This window comes from Balaenoptera physalus, assembly GCF_965194825.1.
Source record: "Balaenoptera physalus genome assembly, chromosome: 15".
Taxonomy (NCBI): domain Eukaryota; kingdom Metazoa; phylum Chordata; class Mammalia; order Artiodactyla; family Balaenopteridae; genus Balaenoptera; species Balaenoptera physalus.
Window position 1 is genome coordinate 58,277,867 of NC_138894.1, and position 26,631 is coordinate 58,304,497.

A 26,631-nucleotide genomic window follows, 5' to 3' on the forward strand; every position below is an offset into this window, starting at 1 on the left:
TATATATTCTGGAAGTAAATCCCTTGTCAAAGATATGATTTGCACGTTTTCTCCCATTGCATGAGTTGCCAAATATTTTTATTTTTATTCATGTACCAAATTTTATTAAAAAAAAAAAAAGCTCAGTCCTTCATTATTGAGCTTTAGGAACTGAGAACACTCTCCCAAATAGACTTCCTCTATATAAACATGATACCATAATTTAGAGACCAGATGAGAAATTTTCATTGGTAGATTTTTTTCTTCTGATTTAAGTAATAAGAAAAAATATTTTAAACTTCCCCTATTCACAACCTGTCTCAGTAAGATATTTAATTTAGTAGCAAGTTGGAAAGTAATTTTCTTTACCTGCTTACACAAGAATTAGGTAGATTAACAAATTTGATAACAGAAAGCTAAAGCTGTATATGCCTGAGGAGAGAATACAGAGACACTTTTAAAAAACAACACTTCCTGCTTGTGCCTTGCATTCACCAGCCACAAAGGATAAAAGAACAAGCCATATCCTAGCAGAGAATCATTACCATCTCCAGAGGTAAACTGTTAAATTGTGTAGGTGGAAATAACATTCAAAAAAATATTGAGTACCTACAGGTCTTTCATTCAGTCATTTGTTTTACGAACTTGATGGTCTCGGCTCTGTGTTAGGCGCTGGAGACACAAAAATGAATGGACACTGTTCCTGCCCTCAAGGAGCTCTCACCTGGGTGGAAAAAATGACCAAGAAACAGACAATTACAATACAATATGGTGAGTACGAGGGAGCTCTAAGGAGTGTTTCCATCATGGACAATTCACAGTTGACTGCTGTGAGGAATATCTCAGAAGTATCAAGACTACTGCTCGCATGTAAGGGCTTACAAAATCCATTATGAACATAAAACCTTAGAAATGTTAATTACTGTCATTACATCCTTGGTATTCTTTAAGTATTAGAGATAGGGCGTATAAACCACATAGGATTTGGGGTCTAAAATTTTTTTTAATTTGTTTTCATTATAAAAATTATGCATTCTTATTGTAGAGAGTGCAAGCAATACAGAATTCACCAGAAGTAACCATCATTAACAGCTCGCTATGTTCTATGTCATCAAAGATGCTATTGACTGTAAGATGCATCCTAAATTCAAAAGTGCTAAGAATTGGAGAGAAAAAAAGGATTTCAAGGACTTCCCTGGTGGCACAGTGGTTAAGAATTCGCCTGCCAATGCAGGGAACACAGGTTTGCGCCCTGGTCCGGGAAGATCCCACATGCTATGGAACAACTAAGCCAGTGCACCACAACTACTGAGCCTGTGCTCTAGTGTCTGTGAACCACAACTACTGAGCCCACGTGCTGCAACTACTGAAGCCCGCATGCCTAGAGCCCGGGCTCCACAACAAGAGAAGCCACCACAATGAGAAACCCATGCACCACCACAAAGAATAGCCCCCGCCTGCCACAACTAGAGAAAGCCCACTCACAGCAATGAAGACCCAAAGCAGCCAAAATTAAATAAATTAATAAATTTATTAAAAAAAAAAAAAGTATTTCATCAAGCACTTGAAGTCTTGGGTCTATATGAGCAGAGGGCAGAGGCACCAAGGCAGTCCTGAGCAAACTGTACAGGAAAATCAGCAGGAAATCTGGCTTGCATGATTAAAAGAGGATTACATTCATTTTTCTACTAATGTTTTGTACCTCTAGGTGCTGTATATTGCATTAAGAAGTAGCATTCCAAAACTCCCTGGCTCTTAGAAGATGTTCCCAAAGTTTATGTTCTCAGAGCTGTCCTTAGTACCTCATGTGCAGGTTAAGGAATATGATCCTCACCCTTCCAAAGATTTAGTCTGTATTACTCAAGTGAACCTTTGCCTGGAAGGAGATAAATCTCTAGTTTCTGAAACATTGGTCAGTAAATATATATTGATCCCACATGGATTTATCAGATATGAAAGAGCACATGGCTTTTTTTCATTTATCATCCTATATTTGTTTTCTCTTCTAAAATCCAAAGGGTTTTAAGGAATGAAAAGTGTTGCAATGTAACTTGTCCAACTGCCAGTTCTCTTTGTTTTAGAAACATTGAGGAGGCAACATGGTATAACATAGTGCAACAGAAAGACCTGTGCATGGAGACCTAGGTGCTACTCTTAGCTCTACCACTAATTAGATGTGTAATTTTAGATAAATCACTTCACCTCTCTAGACTTCTGTTTCTCATCTCTAATTGCTCTATCTAGTCCATAGGTTATTGTGCAGATCAAAAGACATCATAAATGTGAAAGCACTTCAAAAAATCTAGCAAATGCATATTATAACGTATTATTAATACATACATTTATTATTAGTCTGCAATGCCAATATTAGACTCAAGCAAGAGGAGCCCTTGCTTCAGAGGGCCCTGCATATCATAAACACAAACGCATACAAGTTTATTAAATATCTATCAACATGTTCCTAGAGGATATGGCCTCATCTCTGACAATAGCAACAACATTCTTTGGAGTGATTCAGAGATTATATACAATATTTTCTGGATCTGAGCCAAAATGGATCATCCTGATTAAACACATCAAATTTGACCTCACAGCCGCTCTGAGTTAAAAATGGAGATGCCATTTAAATACTGTTAGAGCAGTTAGATTTAATTTAGACAAGAGAGTGAGCTGTACTAGAATAGCTAAGTGAAACAACAGAAGATCCTCAGATAAATAAGGAATTATGGTCTGTGGCGGAAAATAGTTTTTATTTTGTGCTAACCACAGTTATTTGGTATGGACTGTTGCTTGCTATTAATGATGTTAGCAAACATTTACAAAAGATACAAACAGATCTAAGTTTGCCTACTTCACTTTTTAAATAATTTAAAATACTTAGGGCTTCCCTGGTGGCGCAGTGGTTGAGAGTCTGCCTGCCAATGCAGGGGACGCGAGTTCAAGCCCTCGTCTGGGAAGATCCCACATGCCGCGGAGCAACTAGGCCCGTGAGCCACAACTACTGAGCCTGCGCGTCTGGAGCCTGTGCTCCGCAACAAGAGAGGCCGCGATAGTGAGAGGCCCGCGCACCGCGATGAAGAGTGGCCCCGGCTTGCCGCAACTAGAGAAAGCCCTCGCACAGAAACGAAGACCCAACACAGCCAAAAATAAATATAAAAATAAATAAATTAATTAACTTAAAAAAAAAAAAACTTAAAAATTTTTTAGGGAAAATGATTTTCCTAAATAGAAAGATACTAAATGTGACACATACAACAAAAGTGATAATCCAGTAAAATAAAAGAAAATTGGAACACGGAAATAAAAATGTTTACATGATTATGAAGACATTCAAATTCAAATATATATCTATATAATAATCACATGTATAAATATATAAATATATATAAATTTGTGTGTGTATATACACGCATATATATACTACTTCCTAAACATTCTAAGTGAGGTATAGTCTCCTATGAAGAGAGATTTGAACAAATTGAACCACATATTTTTCTTTTTGTTTTTTTAATTATATCCTAACATTTAAAAATTTGAAAGAGGAACTTAGCACTTTATGGATATAGATATTGCTTAAAGGCTGGTGAAAAAAATCATGTGACAGGATTTATATGATAAAATAAAAAATTTCTAGTATCTTCTGTAATAATGATATCATTGCAAATGCATTGAAATGTTTGAACGTAATATGTAAAATTCATGGTTCATTTCCAAATGCAAATACTGATTTAGAAATTTTATTGACAATTTCAGTTGCTACTGCCTCAGAAGAATAAAATTTCTCCAATTCTACTGAACCAAATTTTAAAAACATCTACTATTAAGGAACTATTTTTCACATGAAAATAGTATTAAGGTTAATTTTTAAGACGTCCTCTTTTCTAAAGATACATATTGATACATTCATGAATAAAATGATATGTCTAGGATTTGCTTCAATATAATTGGATAGAGTTGGGGAGTATAGATAAACCAACATTGACCAAGAGTTAATACTTGTTGAAGTTGGATGATAGGTACATGGGATTCTTTATATTTGCATTTGTAAACATTTGGGTTTTTCCATGATAAAAATTTAAACAAAAAACTAAATACATTGATTCAAGAGAAGTTGTCTATTTTGCTATTAGTGTTAACAGAATACAAATTAAATATATGATAACATTATAATTAATGATTTTCCTGAAAAAAAATAAAATGTATAGAATAAGTATATGATAATTTATAATTATGGATGTCTTTATCTTATACCTCATCCAAACGTCACCAGTCCATCAATAGAACATGCAAATACACAATATTAAGCCCAGTCATTTTTGCTGTTTAGCTTTCAGTCGTATAAAAAACATTGCTTTATACATTAAAAAAATTTTTTGTCAAGGAAAGTGGATAGAACACTTATTTAATTATATATTTATTTTTAGCTTGATTTATAACATTTAATGATTTAGACCTATTGTATGTAGCCCTCTACTTGTACTCCTGGGTACTAGAAATGTTAGGGACAAGCATGTTCTCAAAATTTCCATTTTATTCTTAATTTTAACAACTAAGTGTTTAGATGGGGATAACTGGAATACTGCTTTGATTCAACTTGTAATTGTCTTTCCCCATATATTTTAGAAAAACATTGTATAATTATGCTGGACATCACAAATGGAGCTCAAATACCTCAGAACATTTTACCCAAAGCAGGAACCACGTGCATTCATGATTGTATTGACACTCTTCCCCTTTTCACAGACCAGTGACCAAAACAGCCATCATCTCTTTAGCAAGAATAGATGAGATCAAGTTACAGTCTTTTCAGGGAAAACCTTAGGGGTGGTTGGAGATAACTGGTCATCCATATCAAGTTTATTCTGTGTAGAGTTCTGTTTATAACCCTAGTTTTTTGTTCAACACAAATATTAGGCTTTAGGACAACTTGTGTAGAAAGAAAGTTTAAGATCCTCTATCTTTTATATGATGGAGACATTTAGCTTCCTATTTCCTTTACATCCATCCCAAACTAGAAAATGTAAAAAGGTGAGGGGATAACTATCTGGTTGAGAGTTAGTCCACATAACCAACTAACAATTAGTTTGTTTTGTTGAAACTATTCATATATTCCTACCCCAAAGCCCTTTGTCTGTTTGAATTAACTGTGTGATAGCTCAAATCTCCACACGTAGCAATATTTTCAGACTCTTGAAAAAACTTCTTTCCAGTAAGGTACATTCATACTACATCTCTCCAATTCTAAGACACTTTTGATTTAGGATTGACCAAAAATGTAGTAAGCACGTTTTTAGGAGAAAAAAAAAAAAGACTGTAAAATTAATTCAAATTTCAGAAACATTGAAATGGGTGTGTGTGGGGGTGGGTGGGTGAGGAAGGAGTATGTCTTGGAATTGAGAAAACACTTAACTAGGATTTTCTGAAAGCGCACTTTAGAATTAAGAAAGTTATTACAATTCTCATGGGAGGCTGTGGGGAGCAACAGGAGCCAGAGAAAGGTGTACATGTGGGTCATTATGTAGAAACAGCATGGTGGCCCCAGCTCTGGTCGTAAAGGCGTAGCATGAGAGGATGAGGACCTAACAGGAAGGACACCAAGAGTGGGGAGAAAGGGGCTTGAGAGCAGTCATCAAGGGTCAGGCAGGGGTTGGCCTTAAAGACACATTACATCAGGAAATTTGCCTGCAGCTGGCTCTGCTTCCAAATAATCATAAAAAACCAGAAAACTACAGAAAGTGATTAAGGTGAGCCCTCACTTCTATAACTTCCTTCCCTTAGCTTATTATCAAAACCTAACCACCAGGCAACGCAGGGCCTTTCAGTTAGCCTTCTTGAGAAACAGGGCTGAGTATTCTATCTCCTGGAACATTTAAAATTATATTTAATCTCATTTTAGTGGAATATTAAAATATTGTTAATTCTATGTGCTAAGAAATGCAAAATGTTTTGAGACTAAATACCAGCGGGTATAGTCACTAGGTGTTATTGCGTTTACCCAGTAATTGGCTCCTTTCCTATAATAGATGAATCTCTATTTCAGAATGAAAAAATAAATTAAACAGAAAACAAATTCCCTACATAAAGGTCATATGAGCTCTTTGTAACCAGGAATGAGGTATTACAGTACACTTACTGAGCACCTGGTATTTAGTCCAGGTGGCTTGCTTCACTCTGTAAATGCCAATAACTAGTGTTTGTAAGTCTGAAATATTACAATGGTCACTTTCATGTAATAATCGCATCCTGATTCTCTAACTGGAAAAACCAGCATAAAAATCATGAATGCTCTGTGACTAAATAGGGAAAATAAATATTCTTTAACAGTTTGGGAATAGGAACAGTGTTTGAAAATGGAGACTAGAAAAGGAAAAGAGGCATTCTGGACCTTCTTGGCAGTTTTGAATCTGTCTTCAGCACTTCCAAAATCTAAGAGGGACAAACTGCTACAAAACATCTTTAACGTCTGTCTTCCTCATTCCCACCTCCTTTCTAGGTAGAGAACATTTTGGTTTTTATGTGTTGTTCTATTTCTTAAGCCCCGGGTAAGAGGATGTCAGCTGGTAAACAAAGGAATTGCCTCCTTCATTCATTGAGCTCCTACTATGTGTCAGGCACTGTTCTGGGTGTCATGGAACCAAAGGTAACTAAGGTAAAGTTCCTCTCTTCAGAAGCTTTCATGTGATGGGGGGACAGCAGTCAGGGATTGAGACCAGACAAGGAAACAAATCAGTAGGCTACTTGGTATTGATTATGGGTATTGTTAGATACCAAACAGGATTATTTAAATCAGCCTGTGGTGTGTGTCTTGGGGGTGGGAGATAGGACAGCAGTGGTGTACTGGAATGTAAAGTCTCAACCAAAGAGCAGGAATTAGCCAGATGAAGTGCAGCAAAGGAATACAGAAGAACCTTCTTGGCAGAAGGCACAGAAATAAAATTGGCAGAAACTGGCAAGTCATTAGATGGATCAAAAAGAGAAAGAAGAATCTCATAGATGGGCAGGTAGAAGCCACAAAGGTGTAGGCAGAGCAGTCAAAATCAAGTTTCCATCAGATTTTTCTTCTGTCAACTCTGCTTTGGGTAATGCCCCATCCCCTTGTTAACTGGTCCCCTTTGTCCTGACCCAGGTCATGGCTTCTAACCTGACTCCAATAATTAACCTCACCCTTCTGGGTTTGACACTTTGGCAAGTCACCATCTCTTTAGCTCCCTCCTGCTTTCTATCCCTGACGTTCATTCCTGTTAAACCCTTTCATTCAGTGCATTTTGTTGTTTGCTAGTGTTCCAGATGCCTAACACCCAGTTAAATTAAACTTAGTTTTATATGTATTGATTTTCCTTTGCTAGAAAGAATACACTTACTCAAAATAAGAGCTCTCTTAGTTTTTGTTTTTGTAATGATTTTTAAAGAAATAGCCAAGAGCCAAGGGCTATGGGCCAAGAAAGCCAATAATAATAATAATAGCTACGAAAGTGGACTTTTGTTGGTTGCCTGCTCAGTGTCTTACCCCTGCCTTTTTTCCTCCACAGTACCTTGATCTTCATTTGAGAAATCCACCCCTCCCCATGCAGTCCATGTGCTTCCAGAGAAGTTGACCTACTCCCTGGTTAGTTCAAGCCAACCATCACATTCCATATTCCCATGCACATCTTTCAGATTTAAACAAGTGAATATCAGGATACTTGCTGGACTGATGGAAATCATTCTCTCTAGATGTGGATGAGGGAACATGTACTTTGGGGGTCTGCTTGCAGCCATCTTGTGATCATGAGAGTTGCTGGCTTTAGGATAAAGGTGTCACTGTGGAAGACAGAGAAAGATGGAAAGACTCTGAGCCCTTAGTGATACAGCTGAGCCTGTAGTGACTGAAGACCTAGAGAAACGGTCCTGAATGACAAACTAACCCAAAAGCCTGCCTTACCTCTGGACTTTCAATTTCATGAATCAGTACATTCCTTTATTGTTTAAAACAGTTTGAGTTGTGCTTTTTTGTTACTTGCAACGTAAAATATTCTATGCTGTACAGCTGTTACTGGTTGAGAGCCCACTATGTGCCAGGCATTGTAATGGAGGTTCCACAGAGACTAATACTCACAACCATGTTTTTTTCTTTTTTTAAAATTGTGGTAAAATATACATAACATGAAATATCACATTTTAACCATTTTTAACTGCACAATTCAGTGACACAATGTTGTGCAACCATCTCCACTATCTACTTCCAATCACAACCATAGTTTAAGGTGGGCATTAATATCCTCATTTTACCAAAAAGGAAACTGATCCTCAGAGAGGTGCATTACCCAAAGCAGACCACCAGTTAGTGGTGTAGTCAGGATTTAAACCCACGTCTGCTGGACTGCAAAGTTCATGTTTTTTTCTACTTCATTACAGTACCAAAATAAATTATCAAGCAAGGAAACAGGAAATCTTGGTCAAATTTCTGGCCCAGGGTCCACAACATAGAGATTAGGACCTTGGGAGAAGCAGATCCAGCAAACAGGAAACAAGGTAAGGAACAAAAAGAGATCAGAATCCAAGTCATCAAAGGTAGGACACTAGAGGTTGGAGTCAAAGGGAATAGGGGGAAACATTTAGATTCAAGAAGTAGCGTTTGAAAAGGGGCTTATCAGTGGAGACTTCAAGAATATCTGGTTGTATTTGTTCACCCTAACCTGGTTTGTAGGTGAGCAATCCTTGCCCTGCCTACTTCCCAAAAGGATTCTGACCTTTAATGAATATAACAAACTATATTTTAAAACAAAAATACCCTCAATTTTATGTTAAGTATTCGTTAAAGTAAGTCACATAATAAAGATGATCTGTATCACAAAGAATACATATCCTGTGGTGAAGCCTGGCCCTTTAAATGAGTCCTGAAATGACTGGAGAGCTCTATTACCTTCTTGTTAGGACAAGATGGATTGCAAGTAGTGTTCCCCAGCTCCCCACCCCCCCAAATTACAAGCTTCTATGCTAAAAGCTATCCACCTTTGATGAGTATCTCTTAATTGTTTACTTTTTAACTAAGGGTTTTTAACTAGGGCTATTAGAACTCTAGAGGGTGTTTAATCTGTTGATCTGTTTGTTTTCAAAAGTCTGACTCCTTTCGTTTGTGATCCTAGGTAAGTAGTAGCTTGGAGGGTTTTACTTATACAAAAAGATCAGTTCACTAATTTTCAATTTCCATAAGTGTAAATTTCTAGTGTCAGAGGCTGTCTTGAAATGGGGGAGGGGAAGTTTTGAGAATGGATTGGGTAAGACTCCCCAATGTTTTCATATCCCCAAACCTTGACCTCCACACCAAGGCCCCTTCTCCAGCTGTGTAGTAAACAAAAACACTAACATTTTCTCAACAGTTATTTTATAAATAAATCTAAGTGCTGACCTTAATGATTCACTAAATAGAAATGACAGTGGCAGGAGCCCCATAGAGCCAATGTCATTTGACATTGTTGACACATGTATGAGGCTTATCACCCTTTTCTCTCTAGAGCAGCATTTGGAGAGTGAATGTCCATCATATGTGTGGATAATCTGTTTGGCAATATAGCTTTTTTGGAAAATAAAACAGGAAACAGAATTTTTTTTTCTCCTTTAGAAAAAAAGTTTGCTTTTTGCGTTTTTTTCTAGTACTTTACTTCTTTAGAGCAGTTTTGGATTCACAGCAAAATTGAACAAAAAGTATACATATTTCCCATTACCCCCTGTCTCCACAGGTGCATAGCCTCCCCCATTATTAACATTCCCCATCAGAGTGATACATTTGTTACAAGTGATGAACCTACATTGACACATCATTATCACCCAAAGTCCATAGTTTACATTAGGGTTCACTCTTGGTATTGCACATTCTATGTGTTTGGACAAATATATAATGACATGAATCCACCATCATAGTATCACACAGAGTAGTTTCACTGCCCTAAAAATCATATGTGCTCTGCCTATTCATCCCTCCCTCCACCCTAACTCCTGGCAACCATTAATCTTCTTACCATCTCCATAGTTTTAACTTTTTCAGAATATCATAAAGTTGGAATCACACAGTGTGTAGTCTTTTCCTATTGGCTTCTTTTTTTTTTTTTTCCTTTTGTTTTTCTTTTTGGCTGCACCGCGCAGCATGTGGGATCTTAGTTCTCTGACGAGGGATCGAACCCATGCCCCCTGCATTGGAAGCACGGAGTCTTAACCACTGGACTGCCAGGAAGTCCCCATATTGGCTTCTTTCACTTACTAATGTACATTTAAAGTTCCTCTATGTCTTTTCACAGCTTGATAGATCATTTCTTTTTAGTGCTGAATAATATTCCATTACCTGGATATACCACATATTTATGCATTCACCTACTGAAGGATATCTTGATTGCTTCCAAGTTTTGTCAATTATGGGTAAAGCTGCTATAAACATCTGTGTGCAGGTTTTTGTGTGGACATAAGTTTTAAATTCCCTTGGGTAAATACCAAGGAGTATGATTGCTGGATCATATATATGGTAAGAGTATAGTTAGTTTTGTAAAAAACTGCGAAACTGTCTTTCAAAGAAGCTGTACCATTTTGCATTCCCACCAGCAATGAATAAGAATTCCTTTTGCTCCACATCCTTACCAGCATTTGGTGCTGACAGTGTTCTGCATTTTGGCCATTCTCATAGGTATGTAGTGGGTCTACTTATCTTTGCAGTTTTTACCCTTGTCCACCTCTCCACCCTCATCATTCCTTACAATAGCTTATCTTTTTCAGAAAGAGCCATGGAATTTGAGAGCTGGGCAGTAGGTGGCACAAACTAAGCAACACTAGACACATGATAGAGGGAAAGAGCAAGTTTCCCCCTCAAACTTGGCACCCCCTCAAGCTAATATTCTTTAAATAGCTGAGGGCAGAAAAAAATTCATTTTCTATTAATATAAAATGTATAGCTCGTTATGGTTAAAATAAAGAATCTATTACATGCATTGAATATAACAATATTTCCACTTATTTGGAATTGTCTTTCATTTTACATTTTTTACATCACCTGGAACTTGAATAGCAATATTACTCATCAAGCATAGAGGTAAATTACAGCCACAAAGTCTTACTCAAAATATACTGAATATTTACAAGTTCTTTTGTTTTTGTTTTTTTCTAGTTTATATATCACAAAAATAGTTCTAACTTTTCTGAAGTTCTTATTCTTTCTTCATTTTTCTTTTGGGAATTTCTGAGCTAGACAACCTCTTGTAAGACATGTCCATGGCTTTAAAATGTAGAAAATAACCATCTGTTCCCAAAAATTGTGTTAGAAATTTGGAGTAGAATACCAAACTCAAATCCTACCCCCACCTCTTCTTCTGGCTGGCTTACCTGAGGAAGTATGCACACCTGTACTACGTCCCAATGAGAACCCCAGAACCATTTTATTAGTAAGCAGGAAGTATACAACTTAAAGTGAAGCTTGAGTCAAGGCTGGGTGGCGACCAAGAGATCTAAGTGAGGCCTCTTGCTTTTCCAGTCCCAAATCTAAGTCCTGTGACCTCCTCAAGTGTGCCAGAAGAGAGAAGAGTAAGAGTTAAGGATAAGAATAAGACTCAAGTTCTTAGGTATTAATAGCTGAGCTTAAGTCCACCTACCTGACCAGGTGCCTGACCAGGTGATGAGACTGGACTGCCAGACCCACGAATTTAGGAATCAAGAGGGAAAAGGAGGAAGATTAAGCCTCCTTAGCAGAGTAGTCCACCCTCACTCCTTTACCCCCACCCCGCCTCCTGATTTGCTTACTACATGGAGAAAGTATATGCAAAACAGCCTGCTGCTCCTGGGGTAGGAAATGAAATAGCAGGCATTAGGATCTATAAGAAGGGAAACTGTCTTTCAGTGTCACGATCCCTCCCTCTAGGGAAGTGTCCCCAGAGTCTCTGACCAGACTAGTCACTTCTTCCATATGGAACATCTAATAAGAGGGTACATAGAGGCAGAAGCTTAGATGGAAGTTTCCTCCTTCATGAGCTCTGGCAGAAATGCAAGGAGAGATGCTACACAACACCCCACATACCCCATTATTTATTCTCTCCTTAGCAAAGGGCCTTAATAATCAAACCGCAGTTCAGCCAGGATTGTCCAACTAGGAGAGAGATTAGCAGCTCCTTCAGTTACTACCACTGCTCCTCACTGTAACTTCCTGGGACCAATGAGATGCACAGCTAAGTTAGTTCTCCAAAGAGTTTCTGTAATGGGTCATAACAGGTCATTAATCAATTTAGCTTCAGGGCTGTCCTGTACCCTAGGCTAAATATTCACTCCCGGCTTTTCTCACCTTCTGAGATGGCCCACACTCTCTGTGGAGTGTGTTTCTCTCTAAATAAACCCACTTCTTACCTATCAAAAAAAAAAAAAATTCACTCCCTAGTTTATTTCCCATCTGAAATTATGCCTAATAATGTCCAAAACTGGTCAACAGAGAAGATACTTTTAAAAGTCCAAATTAAAACAACAAAGAATGGTTGAAAATGGAATAATATGAAGCCCTCCCCATTATTAAATTACCACAGAAAGTCAAGCCCAAAATGAATTCTTCTTCCTAGTGTAAATTAAACTCCAAAGACCGTAAAGTGCAATTACTCTTCTCCCTAGTTTCCTGATCTTTTCAGTCTCTGTCAGAAGATTCTCCCTCAAATGCCTTGGGGTTTGGAATCCCTCAGCAGCCACTGCACTCTGAGCCTTCTTCCATTACCATGGGTGTAGCACCTTCAGTACCATCAAAATGGAAGTAATCCACCCGAATATCTTGTGTCCCATAAATGTAAATGCAAATGTGACTCCTGCAGTAACAGCATTTTGCAAACAAAATAATATTCCTAGAACCCAGTGTATGGACCCTTGTTGCTGTTGCCTGTTAGAGATTGCAGCAGACTTAAGTGTTATCTGGGAGAAGGGGAATAACGCACAGGGAACAAAAAATGGAGAACATCATTTTGGTTTTCGCCATGCCAGGATGCCTATTAGAACACGTCAGTTTTCCAACTACTATACGTGAATTTAAATTCAGATGGGATAAATTTCCCATCAAGAGGTTAACTGTGACATAGGACATAGCTGCTTTTAATAAGGACAGGGCTGACTTTCTACATAACATCTTCCTCCTTCTCCCAAAAAGGGACCCACATCTCCTCCATCCAGCTGACCACATCTGAAGCTTCAGGGGCAATTCTGATTGGCCTAAGAGTAATCCCCTCACGCTTGCCAGAGATTAACTCAAGAATGGGCATAGGGCCCAACTGGGTACAGAGACATGGGGAGGTTTACAGTGGTAGCATCTTCAGTGTCTACTAGATCACACCCAAATCTTCTTTCTTTCTCTTGATATCCTTCCCATGTTTTGAACACTTCTGTTTCCATTTCCCTTTTGAATCTGGTGTTTCTGGCCTGGAAGCCCAGTGTTAAATTGAGCCTGGTCTCTGTTGAGTGACATAGCTTCCTTTTCCATAGTGAATGCAGCATGGCACATTTGATGATAGGCAACCCTGCAGTCCACGCTTATAGCCTTATATCTGATCTTCTCAGGGTATTTGTCCATCTCCAGTAGGACCCCAAGTCTTTTTAAACTTTATGACACAGCTGCTGCCACTGTATCCTGTTCTAGAACCCCTTAGGTGTATTAACCTTGCTTCCAAGATCCTCTTTCCTGAAATGTATCTTAGCTGGATTATCACTCAACAAATTCCTGAATCCGAAGCTTCTATTGATGTTTGCATAGGCCATAATCTCAGGATCATAGAGGGTCTAATATATCCTCTGACATGTGCTCCTCTAAAGCCCTCTTCCTTTACCTTTCAAATTCTCTAGTCCTTGAGTGACTTGTGCCACTTCATGTATTACTTTCTGCCCTTTCTTTTTCCACTTCTGTTCCATTTCTTTCTATAATTCCTACTCCTTTCATGGAGCCTGAGTTGCTGGGTTTTTTTTTTTAATATTTATTTATTTGGCTGCGTCGGGTCTTGGTTGCGGCACGCGGGATCTTCATTGCAGCACGCGGGATCTTTTGTTGCCGCGCGCAGGCTTCTCTCTAGTTGTGGCGTGTGGGCTCCAGGGATCAAACCCGTGTCCCCTGCATTGGAAGGGGGATTCTTAACCACTGCACCACCAGGGTAGTCCTGAGGCCTGGTTTAAATTTTAACATACTACTTAAATGGGTCCAGTTCTTTCAATAACACAGATAAACCTCCAGCTGCATTCTTTTATCTTCGCTTCCTTCCCTCCTCCCTCCCTCCCTTCCTTCCTTTCTTTCTCTTTCTAGGCCCATGCATTTGTTTCCTGACATACTCCATAGACTCTCTCTTGAGAGGCTCCCGTAGTGAAAAAATGTCAGAATATTCTGCATCTGCCACAAGATCCTCAGTTCAAATATTGCTTGAGTGGAGACAATCCTGCATAGGTCTTCTCCCATCAGTTTCCACCCATGCCTGATCTCTACCTATTGTTGCTCTGCCTGACTCTTTCCTTTTGGTGTTGTCTTCCCTGTACTTTAAAATATTTTTCTAATACCCTTCATTTTCTAGACATATTTCCTTATAACAAGAGCCATACCTACTTCCCTACTTATAATGCCTGTGTAATCTTGAAAATCATCAAGTAGGGCCTGAAAAAACATCAATACCAACAGCAGTGACAATAACAGCTAATAGTTTACTGAGCTCCTACTACACACCAAGCACTGTTCTAAGCATCTCATAATCCTCACAACAATTCCATTAAATGAGGACTATTATCACACCGATTTTACAGATGTAGAAACTGAAGCACAGAGAGGTTAAGTAATTTGCCCAAGGTCAGACAGCCAGTAAGTGGCAGAGCCCCGTCACGGTCTTTCACTCATATCTGCTCACCCTTCAGTCACTTACCAGTCCTTTCATAATACAACACCCTTTTATTGTTTGGCCTAGTCATCTCTCAATGCTTCGAAATTGGGTTCTCCTTTTAAAAGGCAAAAATAAAGATTTACAACAGTCTATCACAGCCCATCCTAAATCTTGAACATAATTAATTTCTTTTAATAGGGCTATGTCTCTATTATTCCACAGGGAAAGGTATTAAAGTTAGATTCTATAATTTTTTTTAAAGATAACCTCTATTATGAGGATCATTTGATTGCATGCTTACCAGGTTTTCCCACATATACATTACATTTAAATCCTTAGTTCCAAGTTAATTTTCACTTCCTGATAAAATATTATCTGAGCATGTACTAAAGAATGAATTTTTGCAGCTTAGTGAGATAAGTCATTCATACTCTAACAAGGATATTTTAAACAGCTGGTTATTCCTCCAGGAAAACCGTATTCAGATCAGACTAATTTCCTAAATGACATAAAAGGAGTGAGCAGTTTTCAGGTGTCTTATGTAACTGACTGAGTGCTGATGGCTTAGGACTAGATGACAGAATGACAGAGAAAAGGGAAGCTGAATCTTTGAAATGGTAAAAATTATCATTTAAAAATCACAGTAAATATCACCTGCCAGGTATTAAAATGATGAAAGGGCTTATTTTTTCCACACTCCTATTGTGATAGGTTTTATAAACAAATAATTTTAAGTACACTAACCTGTTAAGCACCAGTAATTAGTTGAACAGAAACAAACACAAATATTCTTGAAGAGAGAGCAAACCCTGAGGGAGTTTAGTCCTCTGAAATTATGCTAAGTGTATATTGAAATCATTCTGGAAGACTCCTACCCCAAATAAAAATCCCCTTTAAGTTTTTCTCCTGTTTTCTCTCTCACACATAACTTCTGTGGCAGCTAATTGACAGGATTATCTGCTAACACAGGTGGACCTGGCGATGGCTAAAACCATCCGGAATAGTTTAGGTTTTCACTGGAAGAATTAAGAGTCTATAATATCTGTGAATGGAAAGGGCACTAGACTGGCAGGTATTAACTTTGCCACCAAGTAGTTATGGGATTTGGTTCTGTCACCTCATTTCTTTGAATTTGTTTCCTAATCTATCAAATACAAAAATGAGAATTAAATGATCTCCAAGGCCCATTCTAACAACTCCCAAGTTCCACAATTTTAAGTTAAGATGGCTTTGAACACTTTTTCACAAAGAAGTCTCTAACATTTAATCCTGTAAGATAAACTAAAAATATGTAGGAACCAGTGATATGGGGATAGGATATTTAATATCTCCCAATAGATATTCCACTATTGTTAAACTAGCTTCTCTGTTGCACTCCATCAGCTATCGCGGCTCTGAAAAAGGGAGCAGAGCAGATGCCATCACAAGAATGAAGAGGATATGGTACATAAGGAAAGCTCTTGTCATACAAGAATAAAAATCCACCTCTTTTTTAAAACGTTTTTATTGAAATATAGTTGATTTACAATGTTGGGTTAGAAAAATCCATCTCTTGTAGCCCTAAAAAATGATGGAAAGAAGAAAGGGGGACAGAAAAAGGTAATCAGATCCGGTGTGCTTACTGCCTGTCCCTTCTCAGCGTGAAAACTAGAATTGGAGGCATATAGTTGAAGTATTCACATATTATAGACATAGGGTAATCCAAGAAAAATGGGGATAGTGGTTTGCTTCTCCGGGCATGCCTGTGAGAGGCTGAGTCTTCCAGGAACTCTGCTTTCAGCTTATGGGATGGATGTTCAACACGACATAGGGAGGATAATGCAACATTGGTGGAGGGAGGTGGCTCAACAGATGAGCCTGAAGCAAAGCTCCTGGCTCATCAAGGCCTACGTGGGATATTCTGGGAATCCAGAAGTTCCCATATGTCTCAGTGAGAAGACGGAATAGCATCATGAGGATCAATGGACCTGCAGAGGCCTGGGGTCAGTACAGAGGTTGCAGTGTATAAGGCAAATGGTTCAGTGTGGACTTCAATAAAGGAAGCAGCACAACTTCTCAAAAGGACAAAATGAGTAGTTTTATCTCTGAGGCTAACAGTTCTGCTTTCAGACTATACCAGACACTCCATACCAAAGGACGACACAAGGACTGGCATGCATGGCTCAGGGCCTTTCCCTGATGTCATGTCAGCTTTCCCATCCCTCAGGCTTCTACCAGCCCACTAGTTAACTGTGTGAATTAGAAAAAGGCACTCCCTTTATCATGACACTTTACTTCCACCTATCAGAAAATTGTCATAATATACTGGTTTTGTTAAAATAAGGCATCCTACTGCCACATGCCTGAGAACTGTCATAATAAACTTAGAAATCTAGGATGCCGAAGATGTGACAGACACTCCATCTATGTATACCTTATACAGCATCCCTCAACTCCCATATATATCCTGGAATGGGAGGGAGGTGGGGAAATAAAATCTGTAAGATTCAGCATCTACCTATAAAAGAAAAGAGATAATGTGGGGACTCAAGAAGGATAAAAATTACAGACAATAAGCTATGTTTTCTTTGTACATCTGAATTAACTAAATCACCTCTGCCATACCAAAATACAAACTATGCCCCAAATTTTGCATTTTATTTTATTTTATTTTACTTTTTGCTATCTCCCATAGCACCTTACATAGCAATGGATACACATAAGGAACTACTAAATGCTTTCTGAAAAAAAAGTAAATTTTTAGAAAAAATCAGAATTATGGATCCACTTATAATATGTATGATAGCATGTAATTTTCCTTTCTTCCCCTACAGTTATTTGAACCAAATCTAAAATTTTACCCATTTGCACCTTGCTAACAACCATAAAAATCTGCAGTTCTTCAGTTGTTTTCTAAGTCTCCCTCCTCAAACTTTTTCTTGAGAAGGAAACTTAGATCTAAGTTTCTCCATTTTCAGGACCAAAGAGAGCTCATCTCAAAATTACAGAATTAAAAAAAATTGAAAACAGAATTATGTAATCCAAAGTAAATTCTTATTAAAAGGTGAGGGGACCCTGATACCTAGAAAGGTAAAGTATTTTGCGTAGAGGCACATATCAAATCCGGAACTCAAACACCCTACACAATAATACTGGCTTTCCCTGCCCCTCTCCTCACTCCCAAAATACACACTTTCCCCCTCACCCTTACTTCCCTTATCGTACTTTGTAACCACTTAGCCATCCATCTCAAACCTAAGACAGCAACTGATCAAACTCAAAAGAGAAAGAAATCACCCAAAGGTCGAAAATCAGAGAATCAGTAAACTGCCGGTTTTATCATTTCCATAAAGTGATAAACAAAAGAGAGCGGAGAGAATTAAGAAAGGATACTTTTTCAGTCATCACAACAGCAGCTAGGGAATAAAAACACGTTTTCCTTGGGGAGAGATTATGCTGAGGGGACCAGATACAGATACAAAAGATAATTTCCCTTGGGGTTTCTTCTTTTTCTGAGTTTGTGAGATCTAAAAAAAAAAAAAAAAAAAAAAGCAAACACAACCTCAACACATTTACTTCTCTCCTTTTCTCACATATTATTTCCCCAAACATTATATAGACCACGTCTCCAAAGTAAATTGACCAAAGGTCTATTGCCTATTGACCAAAACCTTTTCAAGATTTGGGTGACTCCTCTTAGACTACGATTAGGAACCGACTCCAAACTTCGGTTACCAAGCTCCAAGCTCGGTAAAGTGGATCTCCAAGGTTTGCAAATACCCTCAGCTTGACTAAAGGGCACAGAATCTCTAGCGCTCCCTACAGCTCAGACTTTGGACCTACCTACCACAAAAAACCCAAGTTACAAAGATTGGCTACCTCGCTCTACTTCTTTTTTCCGCTTTAAAAAATCAAGCGGGGGGCGGGGGGGCCGAGGTTGAAACGGCGAACCGAAGGATTAATCACTTCTCCCCATTACATCAGCAGCCCCCGCCCTTTCCTCCGAGCACCTCCTCTCCCAGAATCATCGCTACGCACTAGCGCTCTCTTCACCCAACCCCCGCTCTATTATATGCCCTGATACCTCCCCATTATCACCCGCCCCACCACACTCCCCCTCTCCTCCTTCCCCCCTCCTTGGCTGGGGAGGGAGGAAACCCGAGAGAGGAAACAGGGCGTTGAAGGAAGGGACTTGGCGATAAGAGCAGAGGCCCCATTGGCCCGAAGGTTGTATGAGCGCCTTCCATTGGCTGCTTTGCCGGAATCCCCGCCCCTCTACTTCCCCGCCCATTCGCCCCTCCCCCGACGCCCCGCGGCCCTCCCCCGCGCCCCTAGCCAGCCCCGCGGCGGGGAGGGACCGACTGGGCGAGTGGCGGCTCCGGCGGTGTCAATGGCTCCTCCTGCCACGGAGCAGCAGCAGAAGCAGCGGCGACGGGGCTGAGGAAGAGAAGGAAAGGCTCCTTTAAGGAGGAGTTACGACGACGCCTCTTTTTTCCCCTATCTCCTCCCTTCACACTCATTTCCCCTTCGCCGAGGAGAGAAGGGGGGGAGGAGAGAGAAGAGGCCGAAGAAAGAGAGAAAAAATTCCTCTCAGAAATCTCTTTCAGGGGGTGTGGGGGGGAGGAAGAGAAAAAAAAAAAAGAGCCGGGCGCCCCCTGCTCCCTCCCTCCCTTCTCTCCCTCTCTTCTCCTCCTTCTCCCTTCCTCACCCGCCCGCCCACTCCCCCCGCCGACGGAGACGCCGCTCGGGAGTCGGCGGGACCGGGGTCTGTCTCCTCAGCCGCCGACGCCGCGCTTCGCCTCGGGATCCCCAGGCGGGCGGACGCCCTTTCTTTCTTTCTCTCGCTTTGCCCGTCTTTCTGTCTCCGTCCCTCGCCGCCGCCCCGCCCGGCGGCTTCGGCCTTCCCCGTGCGTCAGGCCCGCCCGCAGGGCCTCGCTCGGTCTCTCTCTGTCTCCGCGGGCCTTTCTCTTGACTCGGGGTCTCGCTCGCTCCTCCGCCCTTACCATCTCCCCTTCCTCTCACCCCTTTTCCTTCCTCCCCCCTCTCCCCACCCCCTTCTCCTGCCCCGGAGCTCGCGGTGCGTGTGCGTGTGTGTGTCCCTCCGCCGACGCCGCCACCTCAGCCCGGCAAATGAACTCCGTCCGAGCCGCCAACCGGAGACCCAGGCGAGTGTCGCGGCCGCGCCCGGTGCAGCAACAGCAGCAGCAGCAGCAACCCCCGCAGCAGCCGCCGCCGCAGCCGCCCCAGCAGCAGCCGCCGCAGCAGCAGCCTCCGCCGCCGCCGCAGCAGCAGCAGCAGCAGCCTCCGCCGCCGCCACCGCCGCCTCCACCGCTGCCCCAGGAGCGGAACAACGCCGGCGAGCGGGGTAAGGCCACGTTTCCTCCCCGCCGCCCGCCGGGTCGGGCGCCTGGCCGACCGGGACCCGCGGGAAGGGAAGCCGGGGCGGGGGCGGTCTGTGCGCCCAGGGGTGGGAGACGGAGGGTGAGCGGAGGCGGGTCCCCCGGTGCCGCAGTGTCAGCCCGGTTTGGGCCCCGGCCGGCAGGAAAAGCCGCGGCTTCCCGACTCTCCCGGGCTGTGGCTCAGGCCGCGCTTTGTTTGGTTTCGGGGGCTCGGCACCCTCTCCCCCCACCCATCCTTCTGGCTTCTCAGCCCGCTCAGGGACCCCGCAGGAGTCTGTTGGTGGGTGGGGGAAGAGCGAAGGGTGGGATTTCCCCCTTCTCGGCAGTCTTCCACGGTTTGGTCTCCCGTTTCTAATAGGAGGTGGGGGGAGCGGCTGGGAGTGATCGGGTGGTTGGGGCTGGCTGGGTAACTTGTTTTTCCCCCTTTTCTCTGTTAGCCTCCCCCTTCCTGTGGAGGAGGGGAGAGGGGGACTCGGAGTGGTCGGTGGTGTTGGCCGGGGAACTTGTTTCCCCCGCCCCCCTCCCTAAGTCACGGGGTAGGGGGAGCAGCTTCTCTTCTCCCAACCCCACGATGTTTGCTGCGCAGTTTGGCTTTAGTTACAGAACCCCTGGGAAGGACCCGTTAAATCAAGACCTTTAAGTAAATGTAGAATCCATCGGCCATTTCCAGCCCCCTCCCTCGCGTGCAGTGCAGTTACCCTTCCGCTCTATCTACACCCCTCTCGCCTGTCCCCCCCCCCCGGCGTACCCCCAGGCCACTGTGCTACCCCTCCATCTCCCAGTGGGATTTGAACGCCCCTTCCTTAGAACTGGCCCCTTGGGAGAGAGAGTGTGTGTGCATGTGTGTGTGTGTGTGTGTGTGTGTTGTGTCCAAGGCCTAGTGAAATGTGTCATTTGGACTCAACTGTGCAGCTCTGTCTGGTAACCACCATTGTCTAAGGGCTGAGGCTCCGGAGGGTTGGATTCTTGCTTTAGCAAAAATAATGTTCAGTTCTACTTTGAAGATGTGGTTATTTGGGGAGGTGCAGGAGGTGGGGTGTTGCACCTTGGTCTCCAAATGCAACTATTCTCTTTATTAGCTGCTCTCAGTGGGGGTGGAGGTCAGTACCATATTTATGTATAGGGTTGTTTTAAGGAGGAGGGGAATTGTTAGGAGACATTTTGCGTGTTTTCGTTGGCGGATTAAGGTTAATTTTACGTGCGTTGGTTGTCACACTTCCTTTGATTAAGGGAATTAAGATTAAATGCCTTTTTAAAATTATACATTCTTTTCTTAAAAATTGTTTTATTGTTGTATTTGATCAAAATACTTAACAAATGAAAGAGGGAGATGATAATCTGAAAAATAGTTTAAAGGGTTTTCACTAGTCACTGCTACAGATAGTCCTTGTGAAAGCAGTTTTCTATATGTTGCTTGAAAGAATGTGATGTTTCAAGCCAGTTAGAGGTCTTGTGCAACATTATTGTTAATGTGTTGTAATGATTCTTGGATACATTTACAAATTTTTTGTAAATTAAAAATATTTGTAGTTTCAACATTTCCTTTTACATTTGCATATCAGGGTTCTCCTGTGTTCCATTCAAATAATATTCAAGTCTCCTTCCAGAATTGGTACTATATGTAATAGAGTTGACTAATTATTTTTTGAGAAAACAATGACACTGGATTGAAATCATAATAAGGATTCTATTGCTAGAAGTAAGCTTTTCCAAGATGTACTGATTTGTTAATTACATTAACAGTGGATCAGATCCTTTCAGCCAAACTTAGTCTCATTGTGTATTTTTAAATGTTAATTCTGAATTTCCTTTTCACGATTTGTGTGTATTTTCAAACTTAGTTGAGGTCCTTGTATCTTGGTCACTTTTCTTCATTTGTTTGAAATTATTAGCTACTAAAGTCTATTTCCTTTTGAAGTAAAGTGACTGGGTAGTTGGCAGTCACATGCCGGAGTGTCATTTTTCTTTTCATTGATATCCATAAACTGACTAAGATGTTCATGAATTAGAATTTCAGTATGTACCCAACCAAATGGTAAATCATATTCACTGTAGGGTTGTTACTTTGCTGCTGCTGGTAGGAACTGTTCTGGAGATTCTATGTTGGCACAGAGGGGGAAAGAACTTGCTGATTAGCCTTCAGGGAAAATGCTATGGGTCTTTTGGAGGGCAAATAAATGGCCTCAAAATGAATGAAACATTAAGATGAATTAAAAGACTAAAATAAAAAAGATTTTGCTAGTTTTATGTAAAAGATATGTCATTCTTTGAAAATTGGCATTTTGATTATATTTTAAATGTACAGTTCGCATAATGATCAGAAGCTAGCCAAGAAGAATGCTTTTCATTTTAACAGTTTTATGGAGTATGCAAAGTGTCACTATTTCTGGTTTAAATAGGAAAGATTTTTTGTTTGTTTGAAAATATTCTGGGTTTCATAATTTTGACAAGGTAATGAAAGAACTACAGCTAATGTTGTGCGTGTGCATGTTTTACTTTTTACTAACTTTTAATGGATATGTAACTCTTGCATTAGAGTCTTGGATAGAGTTACATAATAGTGGGTCAGACAGCTTTCCAAGTAGGGAATTGAAGTGAGAGTGTTTCAAGGCAACTTAAGTTAATTCAATCTATATAAAAGAATCGCTTATTTCATGTAAAGGGTGGACTTAAGGCTTTTATAGTAATAAAAGTTATAGGATAGTGTTTTTTTTCAAGCAAAAATTCTGTCAGAACTGGTTTTTAGTTGCTTCTTTGCCCTCATGTTGATTAGTCTAAAAACTTCCTTGACACCTCCTTTGTATTTGAATGTTTGTAATGGTCAATGTTTAAAGAAGAAAGAAACAGCCTTATGGAGTGAAATCTTATGAGGACTTTCAAAGCCATTCTTGGGGGAGATTTTCTTACACCCCACATTGAGAAATAATCAGTCTCCATGTTTCATGGAATGCTTTCTTCGTTTATTTTACCCGAAATGGTCCACTGTCTAAAGAAGGAATACAAATCATGAGCATTTTTAGGCTGTTAATTTAAAATCCTGAGTTTAGGATTTCACATACCACTTTAAGCTGGTAGAAAATAATTTGTGTTCCACACAGGGACCCTTTGATAATATATTGCAGATTCAGTGAAACTGAAAGTAGTGTGGGGTTGGATTTTATATATTTGTTTTCTTTTAAAATCCTAAAAGGATTTAGTTTTTGCAACTTGTTCTGCTGAATTTATCTTGAAATCTATTTGGTAGTCTTTTTTTAGAAGTATGTATGAGGAAAGCTTACAAGTCTGCAGAAGTGCTATGTATTCTGAGCATTTTCAGTTTCTCGTTGTTAACATTGATTACTTTGAATAGGTGTTAAATGCACGTGATTTAAAATTCAAAAGTCCCTTTCCTACACCTGCCTTCAGCTACCAAATTTTCCTACCTGGAATCAGTCTATTGATTGATTATTATGTCTGCTATTAATTTCTCATTTATTATGTTTTAATAAAAGATGAAATTTGACTTCTGAAAATCTTGATATGGAAGTTTTGGAAAATAAGTGTAATTTTCTAGTTATTGGGAAATTCATAAGATTGAAGTGCTGAAGTTTTAACTGTGATCATTTATAGTTGAAGGAATTCAATGAATACAATATATTAGTGGATCTTGCTATTAACTTCTAGTCTGAAATAATTATATAGAGTAAAAATGTAATCAGTCTCTTTAATCCCATATTTGTGGGATTAAAATCTCACCTATTATCCTGGAATTATAGTTGTTTGTTTTTTTTTTAAGTGAACTTTTAAAGTAGTTCAGTATATATAGTATTACATGAAATATTTCTGATGTAGCTACATATCTATTATATGCAGCAGTCAGGAAACTCCTTAGTGTTCTATTCATGCATGCTAATTATACTTTTCTGTGGGGTTTTAGCCCATTATATTTTACCTTCGGGTTCTTCCTACTGCTTACAGAATAAGGAACTTCTGCAACCTTTTTAGATAGAAGAGTTCTGGACAAGGAACCTGATTTTTCCTCTTTTAGGAATTATGTACTGTGGGTCACTGCTCTCCCATCTTGTGGCTAAACCTTCAAAATATTTACATGGCCTGAGAAGAGAGATGCCACTCAACTGTGTCTGTATGCGTTGTGCATGTGTGTGTGTGGCCTGTTTCTCAACACTTAGAAATTATTTGAGGAATAGAAATGGGATAGTGACAATACTGTTGTTAGAGTTCTGCTGATAAGGCCTAAGGGTTGTCCCTATACTGTTTGTCTCTTTCATTACTGGAAATTCTGGCAAACCCGAGGAAAGGCCAACCAGCTTGGAGACCTACCAGGTAAGGCAAGAAAGACCCAGTTAGTGAGGACCCTTGAACTTAAATTTGGCAGAATTCAAGGCTAGTGAGTATTTTCTCAGTCTTTTTTTTTCTATTCGTTTTAATTTTGAAAATAAACAATCTATAGTAATGAGTTATTTCAACTTGAGGTCTCTTATTGTTCCCTCTTTTATTGCTAACAAGTTACTCTTATTTTGTATCTATCTTGTCCCATTGATCTCTGAAGGGTTACTCTGTTTTAGACCTTCCATTTCTCAAATTTATCAGTCATTTAAATTACATTCTTGTCTTTCAGAGAACTCTGGTTAATATGTGAGGTTGTAAGCAAGGTACCCCCAACTTGCAGTTGTTACCCTCTGAAAATAAAATTATAAAGAAGCAAAATATAAGGGATGAGACAGTTGGGGGTAGTATGATGGCTAGAGCTCAGAGCTAGAGCTAGCTAGATGTGGGTTCTAATCCTAGCTATACCACTAGTGTGCTATTTGACATGGGGCAAACAATGTAACCTCTCTGAGCCTTACTTTATTATCTTTAAAATAGGGACAGTAACACTTGTCTTAACGTAATGGTAAAGATAAGAGTAAAGTACCTAGCATATGGTAGATGCTCAATAAATGGCAGCTCTTTTAAATATTAAAAATAATAGTAAGGAATTGAAGCAGCCATTTATAAAACTAAACCTAAGAGATAAAATATGTATGAGTTGCTAAAGAGTCTCCGTCATATCCCAAAATTCAGTCTGGGTGATGTGGTATAACCTCAAACTGATTTGCAATTATAAATCACTAATCTTATATCTAATGAATTGAAATATTCTTTGAAAAAAGAATAAGAAAATGGAAGAAATGGGTATTTGGAATAATAATAAACATTGACTCTGTTTCTTCTTATGTACTAGAGTCTGTGCCAGACACTTTCCATATATACTATTCCTCTTAGCAATTCTATACGATGGCTGTTAACATAGCAGTGAATATGCTTGGTAAGTAGCAGAGAAGAATTTCAAAATTGATTTATATCACCTAATCTTTCCATAAACAAGGGAAGATACTGAAAGACATTTGGCAGAATATCTCCATCACTTTTACAGAAAGGAATAACCTAGCCCTTGCAGCACATCAGTCCCCTGTCCTATCCCATCTTTCCTGTTGGAGGCAGATACAGCAGTCCAATGCCAATGATTGTTAAGTCATTTGGTTTCACGTTTTCTGAGTAGCTTTCTGATCATAATTTTACCTCATGTAGATTTGTCTCCAGATGAGATTGCACTGATTGGCCCACATGTTTTTCCAGTTTGTTGATGAGATCACTAAGCACTCATTGTGCAAAGAAGGGTAGATTTCCCTTGAATTACTCATAAGTTATGAATAAAGGGTGTTAAGTCATTTTTTAGTTCATAGTTATAGACTGGACTGTTTCAGGAAGGAAAAAAATGTGAGTTAAATTAGATTTCAGTAGGAATTTTGACAGGTTTGTAGACTAAATATCCTTTTTTTACCATAGCTTGGTGTCTTTACATGCATAGCTTTGGGTTTTTATATAAGTTTGGTTAACACAAAAAATGTGCTTAAACTTAATCCTTAGAAAATAGAAAAATGAAACTAAGTGACTTCCTTTACATAATTTAATTGAAGGCAAATATTGAAAATATTTACTTTACTTTGAAAATGAATGTGCTGTGTATTTTTTTATTTTAAAACACCCCAAATAATATAGCATAGTTAAAAGCAAATGCAAATCATTTAAGGTAGTTGTTTATTCTCCCAATTTTTAAAAATCTAGTTGTCAAATGTTCTGCCCTTCTAACAGATGGAAGATTGTATGACTGTGTTCAAAAAAGGAGAAAACATTATTCTCTCAACTGGTGGCTAAACCTTAAAAAGCATTAATGGGACTTTCCTGGTGGTCCAGTGGTTAAGACTCTGCACTTCCAGGGCAGGGGGCACGGGTTCGATCCCTGGTCCGGGAAGTTCCGCATACTGTGTGGTGTGGCCAAAAAAAACCCCAAAAAATCCAAAAAACATTAATGTATACTTTCATATATCATTAGAGATGAGGTGCCATTCATCTTTTTTGTGAAGAGAGCCTACTTTTCTCTTTTCTCAAAGCTT

General features: G+C 39.8%; 2 protein-coding genes across 4 annotated transcripts in view; both read left to right on the forward strand.

Annotated features, from left to right (window-relative positions):
• LOC309644247 (uncharacterized protein) overlaps positions 1–19,044 on the forward strand; it is a 337,219-nt gene extending 318,175 nt beyond the window's left edge. For both annotated transcript variants that reach the window (XR_014254303.1, XR_014254304.1), the window contains one exon: positions 649–19,044. The gene's annotated coding sequence lies outside the window, so the exon portion shown is untranslated. The remainder of the gene's footprint in view (positions 1–648) is intronic.
• Positions 19,045–19,173: 129 nt separating this feature from the next.
• FBXO11 (F-box protein 11) overlaps positions 19,174–26,631 on the forward strand; it is a 100,298-nt gene continuing 92,840 nt past the window's right edge. The window contains exon 1 of one of the 2 annotated variants that reach the window (XM_082427690.1): positions 19,174–20,160. In XM_082427690.1, coding sequence (XP_082283816.1) covers positions 19,926–20,160 — 235 coding nt within the window. In that variant the 5' untranslated portion in view covers positions 19,174–19,925. The remainder of the gene's footprint in view (positions 20,161–26,631) is intronic. The other variant, XM_082427689.1, reaches the window with a different exon arrangement.